This window comes from Narcine bancroftii, chromosome 3, assembly GCF_036971445.1.
Source record: "Narcine bancroftii isolate sNarBan1 chromosome 3, sNarBan1.hap1, whole genome shotgun sequence".
NCBI lineage: Eukaryota > Metazoa > Chordata > Chondrichthyes > Torpediniformes > Narcinidae > Narcine > Narcine bancroftii.
Window position 1 is genome coordinate 349,391,964 of NC_091471.1, and position 21,811 is coordinate 349,413,774.

General features: G+C 36.5%; 1 protein-coding gene across 4 annotated transcripts in view; it reads left to right on the plus strand.

The window, feature by feature from the left end:
- The window catches only part of pcyt2 (phosphate cytidylyltransferase 2, ethanolamine), a 42,384-nt gene extending 21,920 nt beyond the window's left edge, over nucleotides 1–20,464 (plus strand). For 3 of the 4 annotated variants that reach the window (XM_069929674.1, XM_069929672.1, XM_069929675.1), the window contains 7 exons: nucleotides 1,881–2,019; nucleotides 2,094–2,176; nucleotides 3,037–3,114; nucleotides 3,213–3,278; nucleotides 13,152–13,217; nucleotides 14,562–14,650; nucleotides 18,952–20,464. In XM_069929674.1, the coding sequence (XP_069785775.1) occupies nucleotides 1,881–2,019; nucleotides 2,094–2,176; nucleotides 3,037–3,114; nucleotides 3,213–3,278; nucleotides 13,152–13,217; nucleotides 14,562–14,650; nucleotides 18,952–19,045 (615 nt within the window). In that variant the 3' untranslated portion in view covers nucleotides 19,046–20,464. Of the gene's footprint in view, nucleotides 1–1,880; nucleotides 2,020–2,093; nucleotides 2,177–3,036; nucleotides 3,115–3,212; nucleotides 3,279–13,151; nucleotides 13,218–14,561; nucleotides 14,651–18,377; nucleotides 18,892–18,951 lie in introns of those variants that run through there. The other variant, XM_069929673.1, reaches the window with a different exon arrangement.
- The last annotated feature ends 1,347 nt before the right edge of the window (nucleotides 20,465–21,811 follow it).

The window sequence follows — 21,811 nt, forward strand, 5'->3', positions numbered from 1 at the left end:
CTTACAACACAGAACAGGCCAGTTCGGCCCTACTAGTCCATGCCGTAGCAAATCCCCATCCTCCTAATCCCACTGACCAGCACCCGGTCCATACCCCTCTAGTCCCCTCCTATCCATGTAACGATCTAGTCTTTCCTTAAATGTAACCAATGATCCCGCCTCGACCACGTCTGCCTGAAGCTCATTCCACATCCCCACCACCCTCTACGTAAAGAAATTTCCCCTCATGTTCCCCTTATAATTTTCCCCCTTCAATCTTAAACCGTCCTCTAGTTTGAATCTCCCCCTTTCTTAATTGAAAAACCCTATCCACATTTACTCTGTCTGTCCCTTTTAAAATCTTAAACACCTCTATCGTCCCCTCTCAATCTTCTACGCTCCAGAGAAAAAAGCCCCAGTCTGCACAACCTTTCCCTGTAACTCAGACCCTGAAATCCTGTCAACATTCTCGTGAACCTTCTCTGCACTCTCTCTATTTTGTTTATATCTTTCCTATAATTTGGTGACCAAAACTGTACACAGTACTCCAAATTTGGCCTCACCAATGCCTTGTACAATTTCATCATAACCTCCCTACTCTTGAATTCAATACTCCGATTTATGAAGGCCAACATTCCAAATGTCTTCTTCACCACACCATCTACCTGAGTATCAGCCTTGAGAGTACTATTTACCATAACTCCTAAATCCCTTTGTTGCTCTGCACTCCTCAATTGTCTACCATTCAATGTATATGACCTATTTAAATTTGCCTTTCCAAAATGTAGCACCTCACATTTATCTGTATTAAATTCCATCAGCCATTTCTCAGCCCACACCTCCAGCCTTCCTAAATCACCTTTTAATCTACGGTAATCTACCTCACTGTCCACAACACCACCAATCTTTGTGTCATCCGCAAACTTGCTTATCCAATTCTCCACCCCTACATCCAGATCGTTAATATATATAACAAACAATAGTGGACCCAGGACCGATCCCTGAGGATCTCCACTAGTCACCGGCCTCCAATTGGACAAACAATTTTCTACCACTACTCTCTGACACCTCCCATCCAACCACTGCTGAATCCATTTCACTACCTCTTTATTTATACCTAATGCCTCCATCTTTTTTCCTAACCTCCTGTGGGGAACTTTGTCAAAAGCTTTACTAAAGTCCAAATAGACAACATCCACAGCTTTCCCTTCATCAACCTTTTTTGTAACCACCTCGAAGAACTCAATCAGGTTTGTCAAGCATGATCTACCCCTGACAAAACCATGCTGATTACTCCCTATCAATCCCTGTACCTCCAAAAATTTGTAAATAGCATCCCTCAGAACACTTTCCATCAACTTGCCCACCACAGACGTCAGACTCACGGGCCTATAATTCCCAGGTTTGCATTTGGACCCTTTCTTAAACAGAGGAACCACATGCGCCACCCTCCAATCCTTTGGCACCACCCCCGTGGCCAGTGACATCCTAAATATTAAGCAGAGTTAAAATGCAGAATGTAATACACTTGTGTTTTCTTTCAGATTAATTGTGTTCACGTTTATTTCGCGACATAACACTTTATTCCAGAATAAAGCAGTTTGAAATTATTTTAATTTTTCTCATTTTATCACATCAATTAGTTTAACATGAACTGTAAAATTTAATTTAAATTTATTTGCAACCTAATAATAGCCAATTCCGCCCATTAGTGAGCAATATTGCTACCACAATGTGCTTCTTCACCTCCACATGACCTACTGTGAAATAGTTTTGTTTATCAATGTAAAAATCTAGTTTGAAGGAACATGGGAGTCTGTTTTTGGGGTTTTTTTTTTTGCTGTTAAAATTAATTTTATTTACTGCTGCAAATTTCTTAATTCTGTTTTTCTTTTTAAAAGGGACCAAAAGGTCGCAGCCCATGGACTGGAGTATCTCAATTTTTACAGACATCTCAAAAAATTATTCAGTTTGCATCTGGAAAAGAGCCTCAGCCAAATGATACTATAATCTACGTTGCAGGAGCCTTTGATTTGTTCCGTATCCTTGCTGAGAATTAATTTTATTCATCTATAAATTAATGTAAATGTTTGATTCCTTTACAATTTCTAAAGATATTGGTCATGTAGATTTTCTGGAAAGTGTCTACAAGTTGGCAGATAGGCCTTATGTTATTGTTGGTCTTCATTTTGATCAGGTGAGCACAGTTTACTTGATTCAAAAATGTACTTTTGAGTCTACATATCTGGGACGCTTATCTTTTAAAACCAAAATAAATTAATACGAGGAAGTAAGCATTTCTACTGATGTGGAAGGGTAATCAGGTTGAACTTTATATTATTAATCTGTTATATATTTAAATACATTGTTTTAATGTTGATTCCCAACCTTTGTATGTAGAAGTCATTTATAATCATAAAGAAAAATGAAGTATATTGGATGGGGTCATAGATGTGCAAATGCACATTAAAATGAAGTGGCACGGTTGGAGTAGCAGTCAGCACAATGCTGTTACAGTGCCAGTGACCCAAGTTAAAATCTGCTGCTGTCTGTAAGGAGTTTGTACATTCTCCCCATGTCTACATGGGTTTCTCCGGGTGCTCCGGTTTCCTCCCACCTTTCAAAATGTATGGGGGCTGTAGGTTAATTGGGGTATTTGGGTGGCACAGGTTCATGGCCAGAAGGGCCTGTTACCATGCAAATGTCTGAATTTAATTCTAAAATATGTGGAATCTTAGCCTGCATTAACATAAAATGTCATTGACATTCTCAAGTAAGGCTTTGAACAGAAGGGTACTCTCTATATGATTGGGCAGAAATTATAATATGGATTCAGTCAATAAATTATGGGTGTGTTGCATGTTTTGTCAAAACCTTTTTTTTTTCTCTAGCATTTCTCTTTTTGTCTTTGGTGATCATGCTTTTTCTGTACTTGCTCAGCTAGGTTAGGGTAACCTAATTGCTTATCGTGGACCTTGTGGATGAGTGCTTGATTCTACTTGTTGAATCCAGTGCAAGTTTGAAATCTTAGAATGATTATTTTTGTTGCCTTTGCAGGAAGTCAACCGATACAAAGGCAAGAATTATCCAATTATGAATGTGCATGAAAGAACGCTCAGTGTGTTGGCCTGCAGAGTGAGTAAAGAGACTTGAGTATTTGATATAAATTGCAATTTAGATTTTAGCTTGTGAATAAGTTCCAAATTTTACTGACATTTTTATTTTCTCTTTAGTATGTGTCTGAAGTAGTCATCGGAGCTCCATATTCTGTGACTGCAGATTTGTTGGATCATTTCAAGGTATGATTATTTAAATTTAAAATTGTGTTACATTAACTTGACTGCTTATTTTCTACCTAGTTTTTTTCTTCCCTTGACAAACTCCGAAAGTTATGAAATGCGATGGTTTCTATTTTGAACACCTACTCTTAAAGAGAATTGAAATAGTTAAATGTTTTTGAAATGATTGCTTCTTCCCCCTCTGTGTGACTTCATATGCAATCTCTGTCCAAAATTATCACAAACATTTAGATGTGTCAATCATGAGGTTTTCCAAATCAGTGGTGATATTCACATATTTAATACGTTAACAGCAGCCTTGGTGGTTCTTAAAGCAACTTCTTTCTTGTTAACTGCATTGATCACGCCCATGGTCACAGTTTGTCTCACGTCGCCGACATGTACATCAAACAATACATCACCCAATTCACCATGAACTGTTGTAGGAGAGCTCCTTTATATAAATTCAAATTTACTTAAAGTATAACAAATAATTTTTAGAACCAGAATTTATTGTCTTCAGCATCACAAAATGTGTTGTTTTGCAGCATCATTACAGTGCAAATATCGTTATAAAGTACATTTCAAAAATAAATAAATAATCCACGAGAATAGGAGAAAGTAAGGACATGTCTGTAGTTCTTGTCCATTCAAAAATCTGATGGCAGAGGGGAAGAAGTTGTCCTTGTTAAGCTGTGTGCTCATTTTCATGCTCATGTACTTTTTCCCCGATGGTAGCAAATTGAAGAGGGCATGGCCTGGGTGGTGAAGGTTCATGAGGATAGAGGCTGCTTTTTTAAAATTATTTTATTTAAATATCTATGTATATATTTGCAATGTGTTTCTTTTTTTTTTTCTTTGGCTTGGCTTCGCGGACGAAGATTTATGGAGGGGGTAAAAAGTCCACGTCAGCTGCAGGCTCGTTTGTGGCTGACAAGTCCGATGCGGGACAGGCAGACACGGTTGCAGCGGTTGCAGGGGAAAATTGGTTGGTTGGGGTTGGGTGTTGGGTTTTTCCTCCTTTGCCTAATGTGTTTATATGTGCGTATAATATAAAAACAATTTTTCAGACATAAAGCATAAATCAAAACAACCCCTCCCCCCCCTTTTAATTATATAAATATAATATAAATCCACACATCATCAGGGCTCACTCTTATATTGACCATTAAAAATTCTATAAGAAGTCATTTGTATTTATACCATAGTAGCCTCTATTCTTGTCCTTCTGTTTATTATTATAGTTTTAATTGGGACCCTAAATGATCCAAATATGGCTGCTACATCTTGACAAATATATTTGTTCTTTGGATGTAATCAAAGGTATGCAACTATTCATCTCACCAGTCCATCGTGCTATGTGTAGAGGAGAGTTGGATTTCCAAGTAATTGCAATACATTTCTTAGCTGCTGATAAAGTTATTTTAACAAATGAAATTTGGAATTTAGTTAATTTATTGCTTATTTCAATGAAGTTGCCCAAAAGGCCACGAAGGCCACCCCTGTTATCTTTGTTAATATTTCGGTATTATCCTGCCAGAAAGGTCTCACCTTCACACACGACCATGTGGCATGTAGAAACCTTCCTGTTTCTGTCCCACATCTAGAACACATCTCCAATATTTCAGATTTTGATCTATGCAACTTCTGGGGTGTAAGATATAGTTGCTGTAGGAAATTGTATTGAACTAATCCATATCTTGTAATTATAATTGATGTTATAACTATCCAAACACCAATCAGACCAACATCTTTCTACTATTGCAACACCTAGGTCTGACTCCCATCTCTCTCTTGATCTCTGTAAGCTAGGTTTTCTGCTTTCACTCTGGAGAACAGAGTACATCTTTGTTATAAATTTGGGTGTATTCCCCAGCCATATTGTTCATTTGACTAATTTCAGGTGGGACCAAATTTGGCCCATCTTTCTCTCAGGAACAATCTTAGCTGGAGAAAGCAGAAAAAAGTCCCATTAGCTACTCCATATTTATGTCTTAGTTGCTCAAAAGATATGAGAACCCTCTGAATAACAATCATCAATATATCTTATTCCTTTATCATGCCAGGAGTTCAGTGTTTTGTTGCTCAGATTCACGAGCAGCAACACATTTTTATATAATAATGTTCTTAGTGATATCCCTGCTTTTTTACCAATGTTACACTCATTGATTTCTTGCCATATTCTAAATCACGTATTAATATAGGATTTTCTGTCGGTTTGTTATTAACTTAACATTCCACTTATAAATAAAGACCTTTGCTGTCCCCTCTCTTATTGAATACAATCCCATTAGGATCCAAGAGGAGGGAATGTCTTCTTCAAAGAAGAATGATAGAATTCTAGCTTTTGCTGATACTTTTTAAAATCCAGAAGCCCAGTCTTCCCAGTTCATCGTCTCATGTTAGCTTTCAAGTGAAATTCTCAGCACCTTGGCAATAGGTAGAGACTGAAAAAGATACTGTAATCTTGGCATCGCTTTTATTTTAATACAATTTACTCTTCCCACTAAAGTGATCGGCATATCTTTCCATTTCTGTAAATCTTTTTCTTTTTTTTTAATAAAAGAGGAGTATAATTTAATTTATATAAGTTCTGTAAATTATTATCTCATTATACCTAAATATTTGATTCCATCTTTCTTCCATTTAAATCTCCTACCTTCTTGATATCTCGCATGGCATTGTCTCACTCTTATCCATATTTATTTTATAACCTGAAACTTTTCCATATTTTTCTAATATTGCTTGTAATTTTATAAAGGACTCAGCTGGGTCAGACAAGTGTATAATTAGCACATCATCAGCACAGATTCTTCTTGTCCAACTTTGAGGGCCTTAATATCCAAATCTCTCCTTATGATCTCTGCCAGTGGTTCAATTGCTCGATCTACTCAAGGGAAAAACCTCTGACCTGGTTATTAGTTATAATTTTGGCTTGTAGTTCATGATCAAGAGTTTTTATCCAATTTATAAATGTTCTCCTGTACCAAATTTTTCCAGTGTTTTATATAAAAAGGGCCATTCTAAATAATCAAATGCCTTTTTTTGCATCTAGGGAAACTGTTATACTCTATTTTGCTATATGTTTATATTAAATAGTCTTCCCAGACTATTTGAAAAGTATCTTCCTTTAACAAATCCCACCTGGTTTGTGTGTATTAATTTTGGCAGATATTAGCTAGTGCCTTGGCCAATATCTTGTAATCAGCGTTCAAAAGTGATATAGGTCTATATGATGAAGTTTTTAATGGATCTCTATTTTTCTGTGGTCGTGCTAATTATTAGCAGTTGAAAACGATTCTGGGAGAGTCTGGGTCTCCTGCCCAGTCCAGTACCTCCATCATAAGGAGGTATCAGGAAATCTGTAAATTGTCTGTAGAACTCAGACAGGAACCCATCCTCCCCCAGAGACTTATTAGCTTGTAAAGTGTCCAAGGCTTTCTCAATTTCTTCACTTGCGAAAGGGGCATCTTTTATAGATACCCCTCTCCTGGCATCATTATCTCCCTTAGTCCAGAGTCTCCACCCTGCTACTACTTTTTCCAAATTTTTGCTCTTTCCTGAGCTCTCTGTGAACATTTCAATAAAATTTATTTTTCAATAATAAATACAAACTGGTTCAAAAGTACAACTTTTACTTAGTCCCATTGTAAACATTCTTCGCAGTCTTCTTCTTTGGTAACCTTAGTCTTTTCATAATCCTCATTAAAAAAAATCTTTTACCTAGTCTTGAAAACTCGCCAATTACCTTCTGCTACAATAGAGGCTCCAATAGCTCAGTGGTTAGAGCCCTGGCCTTGTAAACCAGGGGTCATGAGTTCATTCCTTGTTGGGGCCTCATCTCTGTGAGGGGCACTTGACAAAGTGGTGACTCTCTGTCTTCCTTGCGGTAGACAAAGTTAAAGAATTTCATCTATGTTGCATTCTAAATGTAGTATTATGTGACAATAATGGAACCTTACCTACTTTGACTCTCAGTCGCAGGATATACCATCAAGTATTTCAAATTTTTAGAGCGCAATTGTCTTTTTACACCGTCAAACTCCTTTCCTTAATCAAAGTAGGACTAAAATCTTGAAAGAATAGCACTTTTTCATGGTCAATCTCAGGCTGGCCATTATTTTCCTTAGAGTATTCATAAGCTCCTCCCAAAATTGTTTCCCATTCCTGATAACTCAAAAGTCTTACCAGGACCAGTTGTGGTTGCTGATCACTGGTTCTTCTGGATTCAAGGGTCCGGTGAACCCTTTCTAACTGTAATTTTTCTTTGAATTTGTCTTCTCCCAACACTTGTGGAATCCATCTTTCAAAGAAGTTCATTGGGTCTCTCCCCTTGATCCCTTCTTTTAATCCAATAATTCAAACAAAATTCTCCATATGGTCGATCTTGTCCAGCAGACCTTGTCTGTCCGACTCCCATTTCTTTGCATCTTTTTCCATAGCTTTTAGCTTATTGTGTTTTTGTCAAGTCATTTTCTACTTGGGTCATTTGTTCCATTAAATTTCTTTAATTTCAGTCATCCTCTTTGACATGTCTCTCATTACAAATTCTCTGCCTGAAAATTGATTACTCAAATTTTCCATTTTCTCCAGGATAATATTTAGTTCTTGTCCCGACTCCCCAGTTCTGCCAGGGTCCACCAGTCCCGAGGCCATTCTTATGCCGCTCCCTTTCGGGCTTTCACTCAATTATCCCGACTGAGTAGAAACTTCCTCAGCTTTTGTTTTTTTGCTGCCGTGGTCTCTTGGTACTTGCTTTATCCATTTTCAGTGAAAAAATTCTTGATTTAAAAAATTTTAACTATCTTTTTGATGCTCCTCAAGGAGAGCTCTACCAAAACACGTGTGTCTAAGTCATTTGCAAGGCTACGCCCCTCTAGGGTCTGCTTTCTTAAGACACTGCCTCTTGTAGATGTCCTCGGTGGAATGAAAACTGGTGTCTGATGTCATTGGTCAAGTTAATAACTCTCTGGAGTTATTCCAGTCCTGTGCATTGGCATTCCATACCAGTCAATGATATAGCCAGACAAAATGCTCTCCACGGAACAGCTGTTGAATTTTTCGAGAGTCTTTGGTGACATACCAAATCTCCTCAAATTCCTCACAAAGTATAACCACTGGTGAGCCTTCTTCACGATTGACAGAGCAGTTTATAGGAGATGTTTACACCTCATGATTTCCTCCTGAAGTCCACAATGAGTTTCGCTAACTTTAAGGGCAAGGTTGTTGTTGTGTCACCACTCAACTAGCTGATCTATCTCCCTCCTGTACGCTTCCTCATTGTGCCCTGTGATTTTGCCAATGACAGTGGTCTCATAGGTAAATTTGTAGATGGCATTTGAATTGTGCCTGGCCACACAGTCATGGGTGTATAGTGAGTAGAGCAGTGGGCTAAGCACGCATCCTTGAGGTGTGTCTGTGTTGATCATCAGACAGGAGGAGACATACAACATAGAACTTCTCCAGTATTACACCATCTCCTCAATATATGGAAGAAGATTCATGTAGAAAGAAATAAAATAAATTACCAAATACCAAAACTAATATTGACGCAAAATAAGCTACTCCCTTTTACAATAGACAACCTTGCCTTTAGAAAATGGGAAAAAAAAGGGATTAAAAGAATAGAAAATTGTTTTTCAGGAAGTAGATTCTTATCCTTTGAACAAATGAGAGATAAGTACAATATAACGGGAGATACAGCGCTGGCATATTACCAACTGAGATCCTACTTGAAAGATAAATTAGGAAGCAACTTGAGTTTACCAGAGGGAAGTAACCTTGAATATGTGATTACAGATACAATGTTAATCAAAAGATTTATAAAAAATATGTATATTAAACTGCAAGAAAAGGAAAATGAGGAAACAAATGGTAAAACTAAACAAAAATGGGAACAAGATTTAAATATAAAGATAAAAAAGGAAACATGGGAGAAGTTATGCTCTGGAACGATGAGAAATACAATAAATACGAGGCTGCGTATGATACAATATAATTGGTTACACAGACTATACATTACACCGCAAAAGTTAAATAAATGGGACCCAACAGTATCTGATAGATGTTTTCGATGTAAAAAAGAAAGGGGAACAACAATTCATGCAATCTGGACATGTGAGAGAGTAGAAAAATTTTGGGATGATCTCAATCAGATATTAAATAAAATAACAGAAAACAATATACCAAAGAATCCAGAGATCTTTCTCCTAAGTAACATAAAAAATAAAGAATTTGGAATTGACTTGGAGGATGCACAAAAAAGATTTGTTAAGATAGCCCTAGCTGTAGCAAAAAAATGTATTATGTCAACCTGGAAATTGGAAGATAATTTGAAAATACAACAATGGTATATAGAAATGAATAAATGTATTCCATTAGAAAAAATAACATATAGTTTAAGAAATAATATTGAAATATTCGAACAAGTATGGGAGCCTTACATTAAATACAATAGCGAAAACCTACCGGGAACAAACATTACCTAAGTTGATGGAAGGAGAAGAGAAGAAAAAAATGGACTCAGTAGAATTTCTGGTGTATTTTTGTTGAATGACAACATTGTCTAACTGAATTAATGCAACCTAGATTGTATAACTAAAATGGATGAGAGGGGGGAGGGATGGGGGGGTGGCTTGGGAGGAGGGAGGGGGAGGGAGAAAAAGTCACTGTAAATGTGTGGAAAAGAAAAAGTGTATATCATGGCTATTGTGATTTATGGTGTGAAAAATAAAAAATTTAAAAAAAAAAAAAAAAAAAAAAAGACAGGAGGAGACACTGTTTCCAATTCGTACTGACTGATCTTCCGATGAGAAAGTCAAAGATCCAGTTGCAGAGTGGGGTGCAGAGGCCTAAGTTTTGGAGCTTGTTGACCAGCACTGAGGGAATTATGGTTTTGGATGTAGATGAAGAATAGTCAGATGTATGTGTTGCTGTTGTCTAGGTGATCGAGACAAGGGTGGAGAGCCAGTGATAATTGCATCTGCTGTAGAGCGATTGTAACTTTTAAAATGTTAGTGCTCTGTATTATAACTGGCCAACAACATAACTTGTTTTGCCCGGTATTTTAAAAGAAGTTATATCGATTCTTTTATTTTTCTGTACCCTCCCTCTTCTCATTACACGTGAATATGCAGAGAATAGAAGGAAATATCCTATACAAGCAGCAGATTTTTAGTTTAATATGGGCATCGTGTTCTGTGCCAACTTCATGGGCCAGTGGGCCTATTTCTGAACTGTATGTTCTTTTCATCAATAACATTGAAGTATTTCTTTGATTTGAAATATTGTTGGGCCACTGGAGGGCATGCAGTGAAAAACAGACAAATATAATTATTGATGCATTCTCTTCCCTGATCTCATGACCAGATTTACTCGTGCTGTTTTCAAATGTACTGGAATAATTGAAATAAGATCCACCAAAGAAAACTTGCTAAATCGTTAACACTTCATTTCTTTTAACAATTAGTTTGCTGACATTGAGTACAAGGTTGTTGTGACATCACTTAACCAACTGATCTGTCTCACTCCTGTATACTACCTCATTGTGATTTTGCTGACAACCATGATGTCATTGACAAATTTGTAGATTGTATTTAAATTGTGTCTAGCCACACAGTGGGTGTAGAGTGAGTAGAGCAGTGGATTAAGCACACATATTTGCAGTGCACCTGTGTTGATTGTCTGTGAGGAGGAGACATTGTTACCGATCTGCACTAACTGTGGTCTTCCGATGAGGAAGTCAAGGATTCAATTGCAGAGGAGGGGTTCAGAGACCCAGGATTTGAAGCTTGCTAACCAGTACTAAGGGGATGATGGTGTTGGTCGATGAAAAGCAGCCTAATGTAGGTATTGTGGTTGCCAAGGTGATGCAGGGCTGAGTGGAGAGCCAGAGAGATTGCATCTACTGTGGAACGATTGTTACAGGAAAAGGCTACGGAGGGTTGTAAACTCACTGAGCGCCATCTTGGGCATTAATCTTCATTCCATTGAAGACATCTTTAAGAGGTAGTGTGTCAAGAAAGCAGCCTCTATCATTAATGACCCTCACCACCTTTTTCTCACTGCTACCACCGGGAAGTTGGTGCAGGCGCCTGAAGACCCAACTTTACAAAAACAGCTTCTTCCTCCACTGCCATGAGATTTCTGAATGGCCAATTAACATGGATATTACCTCACTTTTTTTGTTGCACTAATTTTTTTTAAATCTTGTATTTACAGAATTGTAAGTTATAGTAACTTTGGACCTGTAAAGCACAATTCTGCTGCTGCAAAACAACAAATTTCGTGACACAGGTTCATGACTATAAACCTGATTCAGATTAATGTATTTTGCTTAACTGTAGTACAGAACACTCTGATCCAGTGAAAAAATAGAGAGCAAACTAAAGTTTTTTTAATTAATATTTTATGTCATTTGAAACAATACACTATACGGTTATCATAGCAGTGCAACGCTATTGCAGCGCCAGTGACTCAGGTTCACGCTATCTGTAAGGAGTTTGTATGTTTGTACATTCTCCCTGTGTCTCCATGGGTTTCCTTCAGGTGCTCTGGTTTCCTGCCAAAACGTATGGGGATTGTAGGTTAATTGGGGTAAATGCAGGGCATGGGCTCATGGGTCAGAAGGGCCTTTTGCAATGCCGTATGTCAAAGTACATCCTCGTTAAAACAAAAGACATTGAGCATGGATTGCACCTAAACAAATTCAAATAGCTCTAAAACTGGACCAAAATTATAAGCACTAAATCGTGGAAACACTCAGCAGACCAAACAAGTATAGAATTGTTTTATTTGTTTGATTTTTCAAATTATTCCAACAAAGAAGTAAGACAGCGTACAATGTTGATCGGGACTAGAGTAATGAATTGGATTTTTGCACTTGGCTTCTTTCCAGCATGTTTTCTGGATGTATTTATGTGATATTCAAATTAGAATTTATTTAATTAGCATGCCACCAATTATTGACATAAGTAACTAATAGCTATGGCAGGATTGCAAATGTCTGTTCAGAGTTTATACTTTTTGGTTCAGTGTTTTCCCACTTTCTGTTCTCCAAGATGTGGTACATTTATCCCTTCATGTAGGTTCATGGTGAAAGGAATCAAGGGGGAGTTCAGTAGTTCAATGAGATGATAAGTTGCAAGGGTCCTGGGAAATTGAGAAGAGAAGATCTGACTAATTGAATTGCTCCCCTGAGAGCCAGCATGGACCCCAGGAAATGAATGGCCTTTTATAATCCTGATATTTATTATTTTGTCTTGAGGACAAATAACACTTCATTTTATCATGCAACTTCTTCAACAAAAGATATATCTTTGTAAAAAAAATTGGGGTAATGTCAAGTTTGCCATAAGAATTGAAACAAGACAGCTGAACCATATCAAAACATAGATATAATTGCAACACTGAATAGTTTTGTCTTTTGTTCAGTGAAATAAAACTCAAGTCAGAAATAAATCTTTTTTTTTAAAAAGGTTTTTAACAAATGTAAGAAGTTAATGGTTTACAAGAAAGTGAAACTTTTATAACAACTTGTTTGATTATTCTTAAAATATCTGTTGGTATATATTTGAGTTTTTAAGGATGGCCAAGCAAATATAAATTATCACATCTTCTAATCTTCAAGGAATTTAAAATATTTTGATTTTCGTACATTGAGAGTGGGGGGAGGGGGGAAGGAGGGAAGGAGAGTGAAAAGATTAGTGACATCAAAGAGCTCAAGCCTTGAAGTGAAGACCAAATCCAAACTCTTTGCTGTTATTGCTCATTTATTTGTTGTGAAATGAAGCACAAATTGTTTGCCAATGGCCCAAAAGTAATGAGAAAAAAACAGGCAGCTCACTGCAATTACAATAAATCACTATAAGAACTAAGAATACTTTTTTCCTTCAGGTTGACTTGGTCTGTCATGGTAAGACGGAAGTCATGGCTGATAAGGATTATTCTGATCCATATGCTGTAAGTTAAGATTTGTCTTTCTGGTATCAGTTTTTGAACACTCAACTTCATAATTTTTGTCTCACTCTTAAACACTGCAAATTTAAAAACTGTTTTTACTAATACATACATCTTTGAATTTTTTAATAAATTAGTTATTTTTTAAAAACCCACTAAATTCTCAAACACGTGGTCAGAATAGATCCCAAACTTGTCAAATGTGCAGGATGTGGAAATGGGACAGGTTAGTGGCCAGAAAAGGCTTATGATTGGGACTGAAGGCAATTTCTTTCCAAAATTTAATTGAATTAAATTTCTGCTTCAAAACTCAGTCAGGCAATTTAGAAACAGTTTTTTTTTAATGTTTGGGATTTTTAAAAAGTGCAACAACTGATGGGAGAGTTCAGGGGGTCTGGCTACATCTGTGGAGGGAAAAAGACATTTTGGCTTAAGACCTTGCATTGATGTGGAGTGTGTAAAGAGATAACCAGTATAAAAATGTGAGGGGGAGGGCAAAGCAGGAGCTAACAAGCTATCCAGGTGGGCTGAAGGAACCAGATGGGGGCGGGAAGAGTGGAGAAAGTGGTAGAGACTGGGAAGTGATGAGTGGAGGCCAAAAAGGGGGCAGATTATGAAGTCTAGTGTCAGGAAGGTGCTGAGTGGAATCAGATACCGTAAGGACAGGATGGTAGGCAGATGAGAGAAAAAAGAAACATGAGGGTGAGGGTTCCCTTGAAATTGGGAGAATCCCTCCTCTTCCAGGTGAGGCTGAGAAAACTAGAGGAACAGCTCCTCATCTGCTTGGGAAGTCTACATTCCAACCGCAAGAACATCAAATTCTCCAATGTGCAGAGGCAAGATTTCATCGGTAGCTGGGAAACTCACAAGGATGCTTTCTAAGAAATCAAATTTTGTCTTTTCAACTATTTTCTTCTGGTGTTCCATTGTCTTGTTTTTAATAGTACATGCTGAGTATAGATTGTGGACTGATGTCAAAATCAATTACTTGTGCGTTGGTGGGATAACATTTTTCACATTGGACGAATCACTAGATTCAAATTTATGAATATCATCAATTTGGAACACCTGCACAGAAAAAATGCAGATATAAGATTCAGTTTGCTCTGATTTTACCAGCAGATCATTTCAATTAGCAAAATAGTGTGACCTTTAATATTATTCAAGACCACATTTCTGCATTGACTATTTTACCACTTGAGATGAATGCTAAATATTTCCCATTGTGAATGGATAGATCATGAAGAGTGATGGCTTTAAATTAGCAAGTGAAATGTTATCATGGATTATTTTTATGACCTATCCTTTGAATATTCCATTTTTTCTGATTTTATGGGTTTTTTTTAGGAACCAAAGCAACGTAACATCTTCAAAACCATCCGCAGTGGCAATGATCTGACCACAGATGATATTGTGCAAAGAATAATTAAGAACAGGTAAATAAAATATTTAGTTTTAGCTCTCATTGCCTATTTCTTTTGTTTGAGTGATTTATTTCAGTTTTGTGTCTTTTTAATCATTTTTTATTTTTCACACTGTGAACCGTATCATCCAAAATATGTACAAACGTATCTCATTAAATTTACACAGTGGTCTTTTTTCCCCTCTACCCACCCCCTCCAATACCCATAAATATTCAACATATACAATACAATAAAATCATAAAACAATATTTTTGCACAAAGGAAAATAAGCAAGAAATTTATAACACACTGAATCTAGTCATTTTGTCTTCTTATCATTTTTATTCTCATTTTAGGGGATGGAGGTCGTAGACAAGCTCTCTCTGATAAATGTTCCATGTATGGTTCCCAAATTTGTTCAAACATTGTGACTTTATTTTTTAAATTATATGTTATTTTTTCCAATGGAATACATTTATTCATTTCCATGTACCATTGCTGTATACTCATGCTTTCTTCCATTTTCCAAGTTAACATTATACATATTTGCTATCGCTAAAGCTATCATAATTAATTTTTTTTGCACTTTATCCAATTTGAGGCCTAATTCTCTACTTCTTATGTTACTTAAAAGAAATATCTCTGGTTTTTTTGCTATTTTTTTTTTGTAATTTTATTTAGTATCTGATTTAATTCTTCCCAAAACGTATTTACTTTCGTACATGCCCAAGTTGCATGTAATGTTGTTCCCATTTCCTTCTTACAGTGAAAACATCTATCTGATAATGTTGAATCCCAGTTTTTTAAATTTTTGAGGAGTGATATATACCCTGTGTAACCAATTATACTGTCTCGTGCATAACCTTGTGTTTATTGTATTCTTCATAGTTTCCGAATATAACTTTTCCCAATCTTCATTTTTTTATCTTTATATTTTGATCCTTTTCCCACTTCTGCTTAGGTTTATAGTTTATTTCATTTTTATATGTTCTTGGTGGGATGTCCTCCAGTTCTATTGCTAATAATAAGGGTGAATGATCTGATAGTAGTCCAGCTTTATATTCTTTTTTCCTAACTCTCCCTTGAGTATGTTTTATGCCTACTTGAATAATATGAAAATTCCTTCTCTCTTGGGTGTTGCCTCCTCCATATATCCATAAAAGTTTCATTTCTTGCATTGATTTAACCATAAATGTGGCTACTTTATTCTTTTTACTTGTCTTTTATCCAGTTTTATCTAACATTGGGTCCAAATTAAGGTTAAAATCCCCTCCTATCAATAAATTTCCTTGTGTGTCTGAAATCTTCAAAAAAATATTCTGCATAAACTTTTGATCCTCCTCGTTAGGTGCGTATATATTGAGCAAATTCTAAAATTGCATACCTCCCTGCCGGATCTACTATTTCCTCCTCTTTTTAATTGGTACATTTTTGTTAACTAGTATGGCTACACATTTAGCTTTTGAATTATAGGATGCTGCCGTTACGTGTCCTACCCAGTCTCTCTATAGTTTGTTATGTTCCGCTTCAGTTAGGTGCGTTTTCTGCAAAAAATGCTATATCTATTTTTTCCTTCTTCAATAAATTTAGTAGCCTCTTCCTTTTAATTTGGTTATGTATTCCATTAATGTTTATAGTCATATAGTTCAACATAGCCATCTTATACCTTGCATACATTTCTTTGCCACCTCCATCTCCCTTTTCATCTCTTAGTTTTCTCTTATTACACTCAATATACGACAACACATTTAAGACATAAAGTACCCCCGCAGTTCCCACATCCACTAATACCTTAACCCCAAAGGTCGTTTCTTCCCCCCCCCCGAGTTGCCCCATACCCCTTGCTGGGCAACCACAACTCCCCTTTTCATTTGGGTTGTGATTTTGTTCGCAGCGTCAGCTGATTTTGCAGTGACGGTTATTCCCCCTCCACCCACCCCTCTCCAGAAAACACTTTTTTAAAACACATATTACAAAGCTCTCTCTCTTTTTTTTACCCCCTTACTCCATTCCTTCCCTTTTCCCTCTTTAGTTCTTTACATATACATTGTTTTTACATCTTTATATATATATTTTATCGCCGTTCTTCATTCTTGTTACATTTCTTCATCTCTTCTCTTGTCCTGCTAACATTCTGCAAATTCTTGCGCTTTCCCTGGATCCGAGAACAGTCTGTTTTACTCCCTGGGTATAAATAAGCACAGCTGGATGCCTCAATATAAATTTGTAACCTTTTTTCCATAAAGTTGATTTCGCTGTATTAAATTCCTTCCTCCTCTTTAAAAGTTCAAAACTTATGTCTGGGTAAAAAAAATATTTTTTGACCCTTGTATTCCAATGGATTATTATCTTCTCTAATTTTATTCCTTGCCCGTTCCAGTATATTTTCTCTTGTCGTATATCTCTAAAATTTTACTAAGATGGATCTTGGTTTTTGATGTGCCTGTGGTTTCGGAGCTAATGCTCTGTGTGCCCCTTTTATTTCCATTTCTTCCTGCATTTCTGTTGTTCCCAGGACCTTCGGGATCCATCCTTTTATAAATTCCTTCATGTCTGTGCCTTCTTCACCCTCCTTCAGGCCCACTATTTTTATGTTGTTTCGCCAACTATAATTTTCCAACATATCAATTTTCAACATTGTAACTCTTGTGTCTCTTTAATTTTTTTTGTCACTTTCTTCCAATTTTTCTAAGTCATTCACTTCCATTTCTACAGCCGTTTCCTGCTCTTCCACATTCTCTACTCTTTTCCCTATTTCTGTCATTACCAGTTCTAACCTTTGCATTTTATCTTCTGTTCTTTTCATTTTCCTTTTAATTGCATAACCATTCTTTTAGTGATCTCATTTGTTCTTCAAAAAATACTATCTATATTCTGTTCATCAGTTTTACCTTCTATTTCTCTGTGAAGATCTTGGTCTTCTTCTTCCTCTTCTTCTGTGTCTGTATCTGTGTTTGTGTCTTCTTCTCTTCTTTGTGTCTATGTCTCCTTTTTTTCCTGATGAGCTGCTTGTATCTCTTTGTCGGGCCTCCTCTTGCTGGGCTTCTTGTTGCTGGTCCTCCCCTCTTGGGCTGCTCGTCTGTTGTGCTTCTTGATGTTGGTTTTCTTGTCGATCTTCCCTCCGTCTGTCTTCCACGTTTGTTTCGTCGCTCCTGCTGTCTTCCTTATCCTCCAGCTGAGAGCCCTAGTGTCGGGCATCTCTCAGCTGCTCGATCTGTGATAGCCCGCTTCTCTGCTGAACCCCCCTCCCGCCAGTGTCCTCTTTCTCCTCTCATTGCACACTGCGCAGTTTTGTTTGGCTCCGAGAGCCACTTTTTGTAGTGTACCAGCTGGTGGGTCACAACTCTGTAGGGCAGGTACTGACCTCAAGGGTCAGGCGCTCCTCGTCACCACAGCGTCCTGTTCCTTCCTGCAAGTAAGGCCTTCTTCCTTCTTCTCCAAAGACTTTCTTACTACTTTTTTTCCAGCTTTTCTTACTTTCTCCTTCTTTCTCTTCTCTGTATCTTTATCTTCTATTTCTTGTACTCTATTTCTGTTATGCTTTGCTTTTTCCTAACTTTTTTCTATTTTCCTGGAGAGTGCTGGTTTTCCCGACTGGCCAGTACTCCATCACATGACTCCTCCCAGTTTTGTGTCTTTGAGCCTCAATATAAAGAATGTTTTGTCTGATTATCCAATATAGTAATCAGGTTAAAGCATTTTTGTTAAAGCAGCTTATGAAGAAGTTGGAGAGGATAAAGTTCTCTTCTCCCCTTTACAGAAAGCAACAGTTTGTTCTGAGCTGCCAGCATGCATGAGTACCAATAGCTCCAGTATAGCTCCGCGTAGGACATAGAGGACAGGGTCAACCTGAGAACAAGATGGAGAATTACAATAACAGTCAACCAAAAGCTGAGTCCGACTTGCAGATTATAGTGTTGTTCTTCAAAGAAGTGACTGGCTCATGATTAACATCCAAATCTTGAGTAAATAATATTACAATCCGCAAAAAATGCACATAAATTGCTGTTCTATCTTGAAAGTGAAGTGGGGGAAAAATTAAAAATGTTACAAATTCTGAATGTGCATCTAAAGGTGCTGTGGGAGAGCACTCCCAATTTTCATGTAAACTTGCATGTTGGAAAGTGTAGCAAGCTTGACTAAATTGTATAACCATCTAGAAATAATAGAAGAGTCTTTCCAGTAATAATTAGTTTCTAACGCTGAGGAATTTTTAGGTTAATGTAACTCCTGAGTTTTACAAATTTGAATGCAGGCTAATTTTTTGAGAAATTATTTGGTGGCATTATTCATTATCCAACTTCTAAACAATTTTCATTTATTCCTGAGAAAAGATTACAATTTGAGGCAAGAAATCAGAAGAAGGAAGCGAAGGAGCTGGCTGCAATAGAAGCAATCAAGAAGAAAGCCGATGATCAAATTAAATGAATCCCGACCAGAAAAACTGGCAGGAATGCAATCCTGAAATGTGCAATTAGAGTGGGCATTGACACTAAAAATAAGGAATGATCTTACTTCAGCATTTTTTTTAATGTTTACCAACTTTTGGTATTTTAGATTTGCAGTGGGTTTGCTTGGCAAAATTTTTAATAATATTAATTTAAAATTATGGGATGCACCAAAGGAATGGGCTAAACAGTTGAGAGTACTAGAACAGCTAGCTGCTTGTAAATGTACAGATGGTAGTGAATGTGTTTACAGTCGTGTGCAGTAAAAACCTTTAAGTACATAATTTAAAATGACATTCTATTTTCATTTAATTGACCTGTAAAAGATCTGATATTGTAGACTTTACAGAAATCTATTACACTTGTGATAATTTGGTTATATTTATGTATCATTGCTGCTTTTCTATTTATAAAGGAATTTTAAGGTGCAATTAAAATTGAAGCAATTTTAGTTTTGCTTAAAAAAGTGGTATCAATCAATATGCAGCTATTAAGCCATGGTTTGTTTCTAATTTCCTCTGAACATAGTGCAAGAGGCAATTTTAAATCTCAAGTTTGTTTCATCAGCATCTTGAACTTTAATGGCGACCTCTGCTCCCCCATCCCCCACAAAACATCGTCTTCAGTAGTTTAAAGAATAACTTTGCACTAATGAAATTTCTGATTATTTCAAGGCGCAGTGCATTTTGGTAACTGTTATTTCAGGGGACCACATGGTATTTCAATGGAAGTCTGTAATACATTCGTTCAGTAAATTATAGTTAGGATTAAGATTATGTTGATAAGATTTGGATCTATTCTAATTCTCATTTCAATAAAAAATCAAAATTTGTGCAATTTTCCTCTAGATCTGGTTTGTATTCCAGCTTTTAACAATGTAAATAGCTTGAATACCTTTCTGGCTCTTAATGTTTGTTCAGATAAAAATTATGGAATACCATTTAATATGTTCTTTTAAATATACACACACTCCTCAATGGCTCCCGTCTCTCTTTAATAGTTAGTGAAGCTTGATAACCTTGAGAATAGTGGCCTTTAAAACTGAACCAATAACAGTAATGTAATAAATAATGCATCAAGTTCCAGCACAGACAAAATCAGCAATATTTGTGGAATAATTCTTTGTCTCAAACTTCAAGAAGTATTTTTTGATATTACAATTAGTTCTAAAAAAATTGACCATTATTATAATTTGCTTTTAAATGCGTTCATTTTGCTTTTGGATACCTCCAGATATTCTGATTTATGTTTTGTCTTGAAAGTTAGAGTTTTAATGAATGTATGTCCTGACAAACCTGAGGTCCATGGAACTAATAAACTGAATGTCAACTTCACACTGGTGATGAATTGAGAAGTGTCTTGTCTAATAATAAACATTGATGTTAAGTCAACAAATAAACCTGTTCTTGTTTTGTGTGCTATGATTTTTAAATTAGCAAGGTGTTGTAAATGTTTTATGTTGGTTTTTTTTGTGACCTTTCAATGACATTTGTTTTTCAAGCAATTTGCATGGAAATTTTACAGTTTTCTTGTTAAGCACATTATAATCAGTTAATTGAAAACCACATTAGAATTGTGGCGATTAACAAATCTTGACATAGGGAAAAAGGCAGCCCATAAATTTAAATGAGAAGTTGTGTTACCTTTGAACAAGTAATAAAGATGGCACTCATTTCTGTGATTTAACTTCAAACTCTTTAATAATGCTCCTAAATAAGTACCATAATTAACAAAGCTTTCTAAATCAATATATTGAGGGGCATACTGCCATAATCAAAGTTAAGCTTTGTTCCAACTGCTATGATGATCTTTTAGTGTATCAGCCAATTTTTTAAATTGGGCTGACATACAGCACGGTAACAAGCCCTCTCAGCCCATGAACCCTTGCTGCCCAATTAGACCCAATTCAATTTGAATGGTGGGAGGAAACTGGAGCCCCCGGAGGAAACCCACACAGATGCAGGAAGGACATGCAAACTCCTTACAGACAGCACTAAATTTAAACCTGTGTCGCTAATCATGCCAAGAAAATATATCTGCAAGTAACTGAATATTTGGGTTGGGCTTCATTTAACATCACTACCAATAATTTACCATTGTAAATTAAAAGTCTCAGGAGGTTTGTGTAGAGAACGTGGGAGAAGAAAGCTCTAACAGACTAACAAATACTGGACAATGACATTTCTACACTCTTAATATATTCTTCTGTATGTTTTGCATTGTGGCGGTAAGAAAATAAGAATAAGTGCAGTTTTTTCTGGGCTTAACTCTGACGTTAAATAAGAATAAAATAATAGATTAAAAAATGCAAGTTTAAAAATGTCAGTAGCACACAAACCTTTGGTGAAGAGCAAATGTATGGTTGTTCTTTACTCATAGCAGCTGTTTGAATAAAGTTCGATGAAACAGCAATGGGTCGCCCAGGATGAAGAGCTGGTTGATGCTGCTCCCCATTACAGTGACTCTTAAGTGTTTCCTTATCCCTGCTTAATAAGAGTCAGATGCTTTATCTAGAAACTTGGGGAGAGAGAATTAATTGTCTATAATGTTATTGTTCACCTTTCGGGTGGCTCCATGGAGGGGGAGGAACCTACAGATGCTGCGACAGTTGAATGTTTTCAAAGAATGTGACCAAAAATAAACTAAAATGCTTCAAGGTTCATATATTCATGCAAGTAAAGTTTGTCCAGTGTAAGTACAATATCATATTTTTGTCTTTTAAACCATTTATTCTTAATGTATTAGG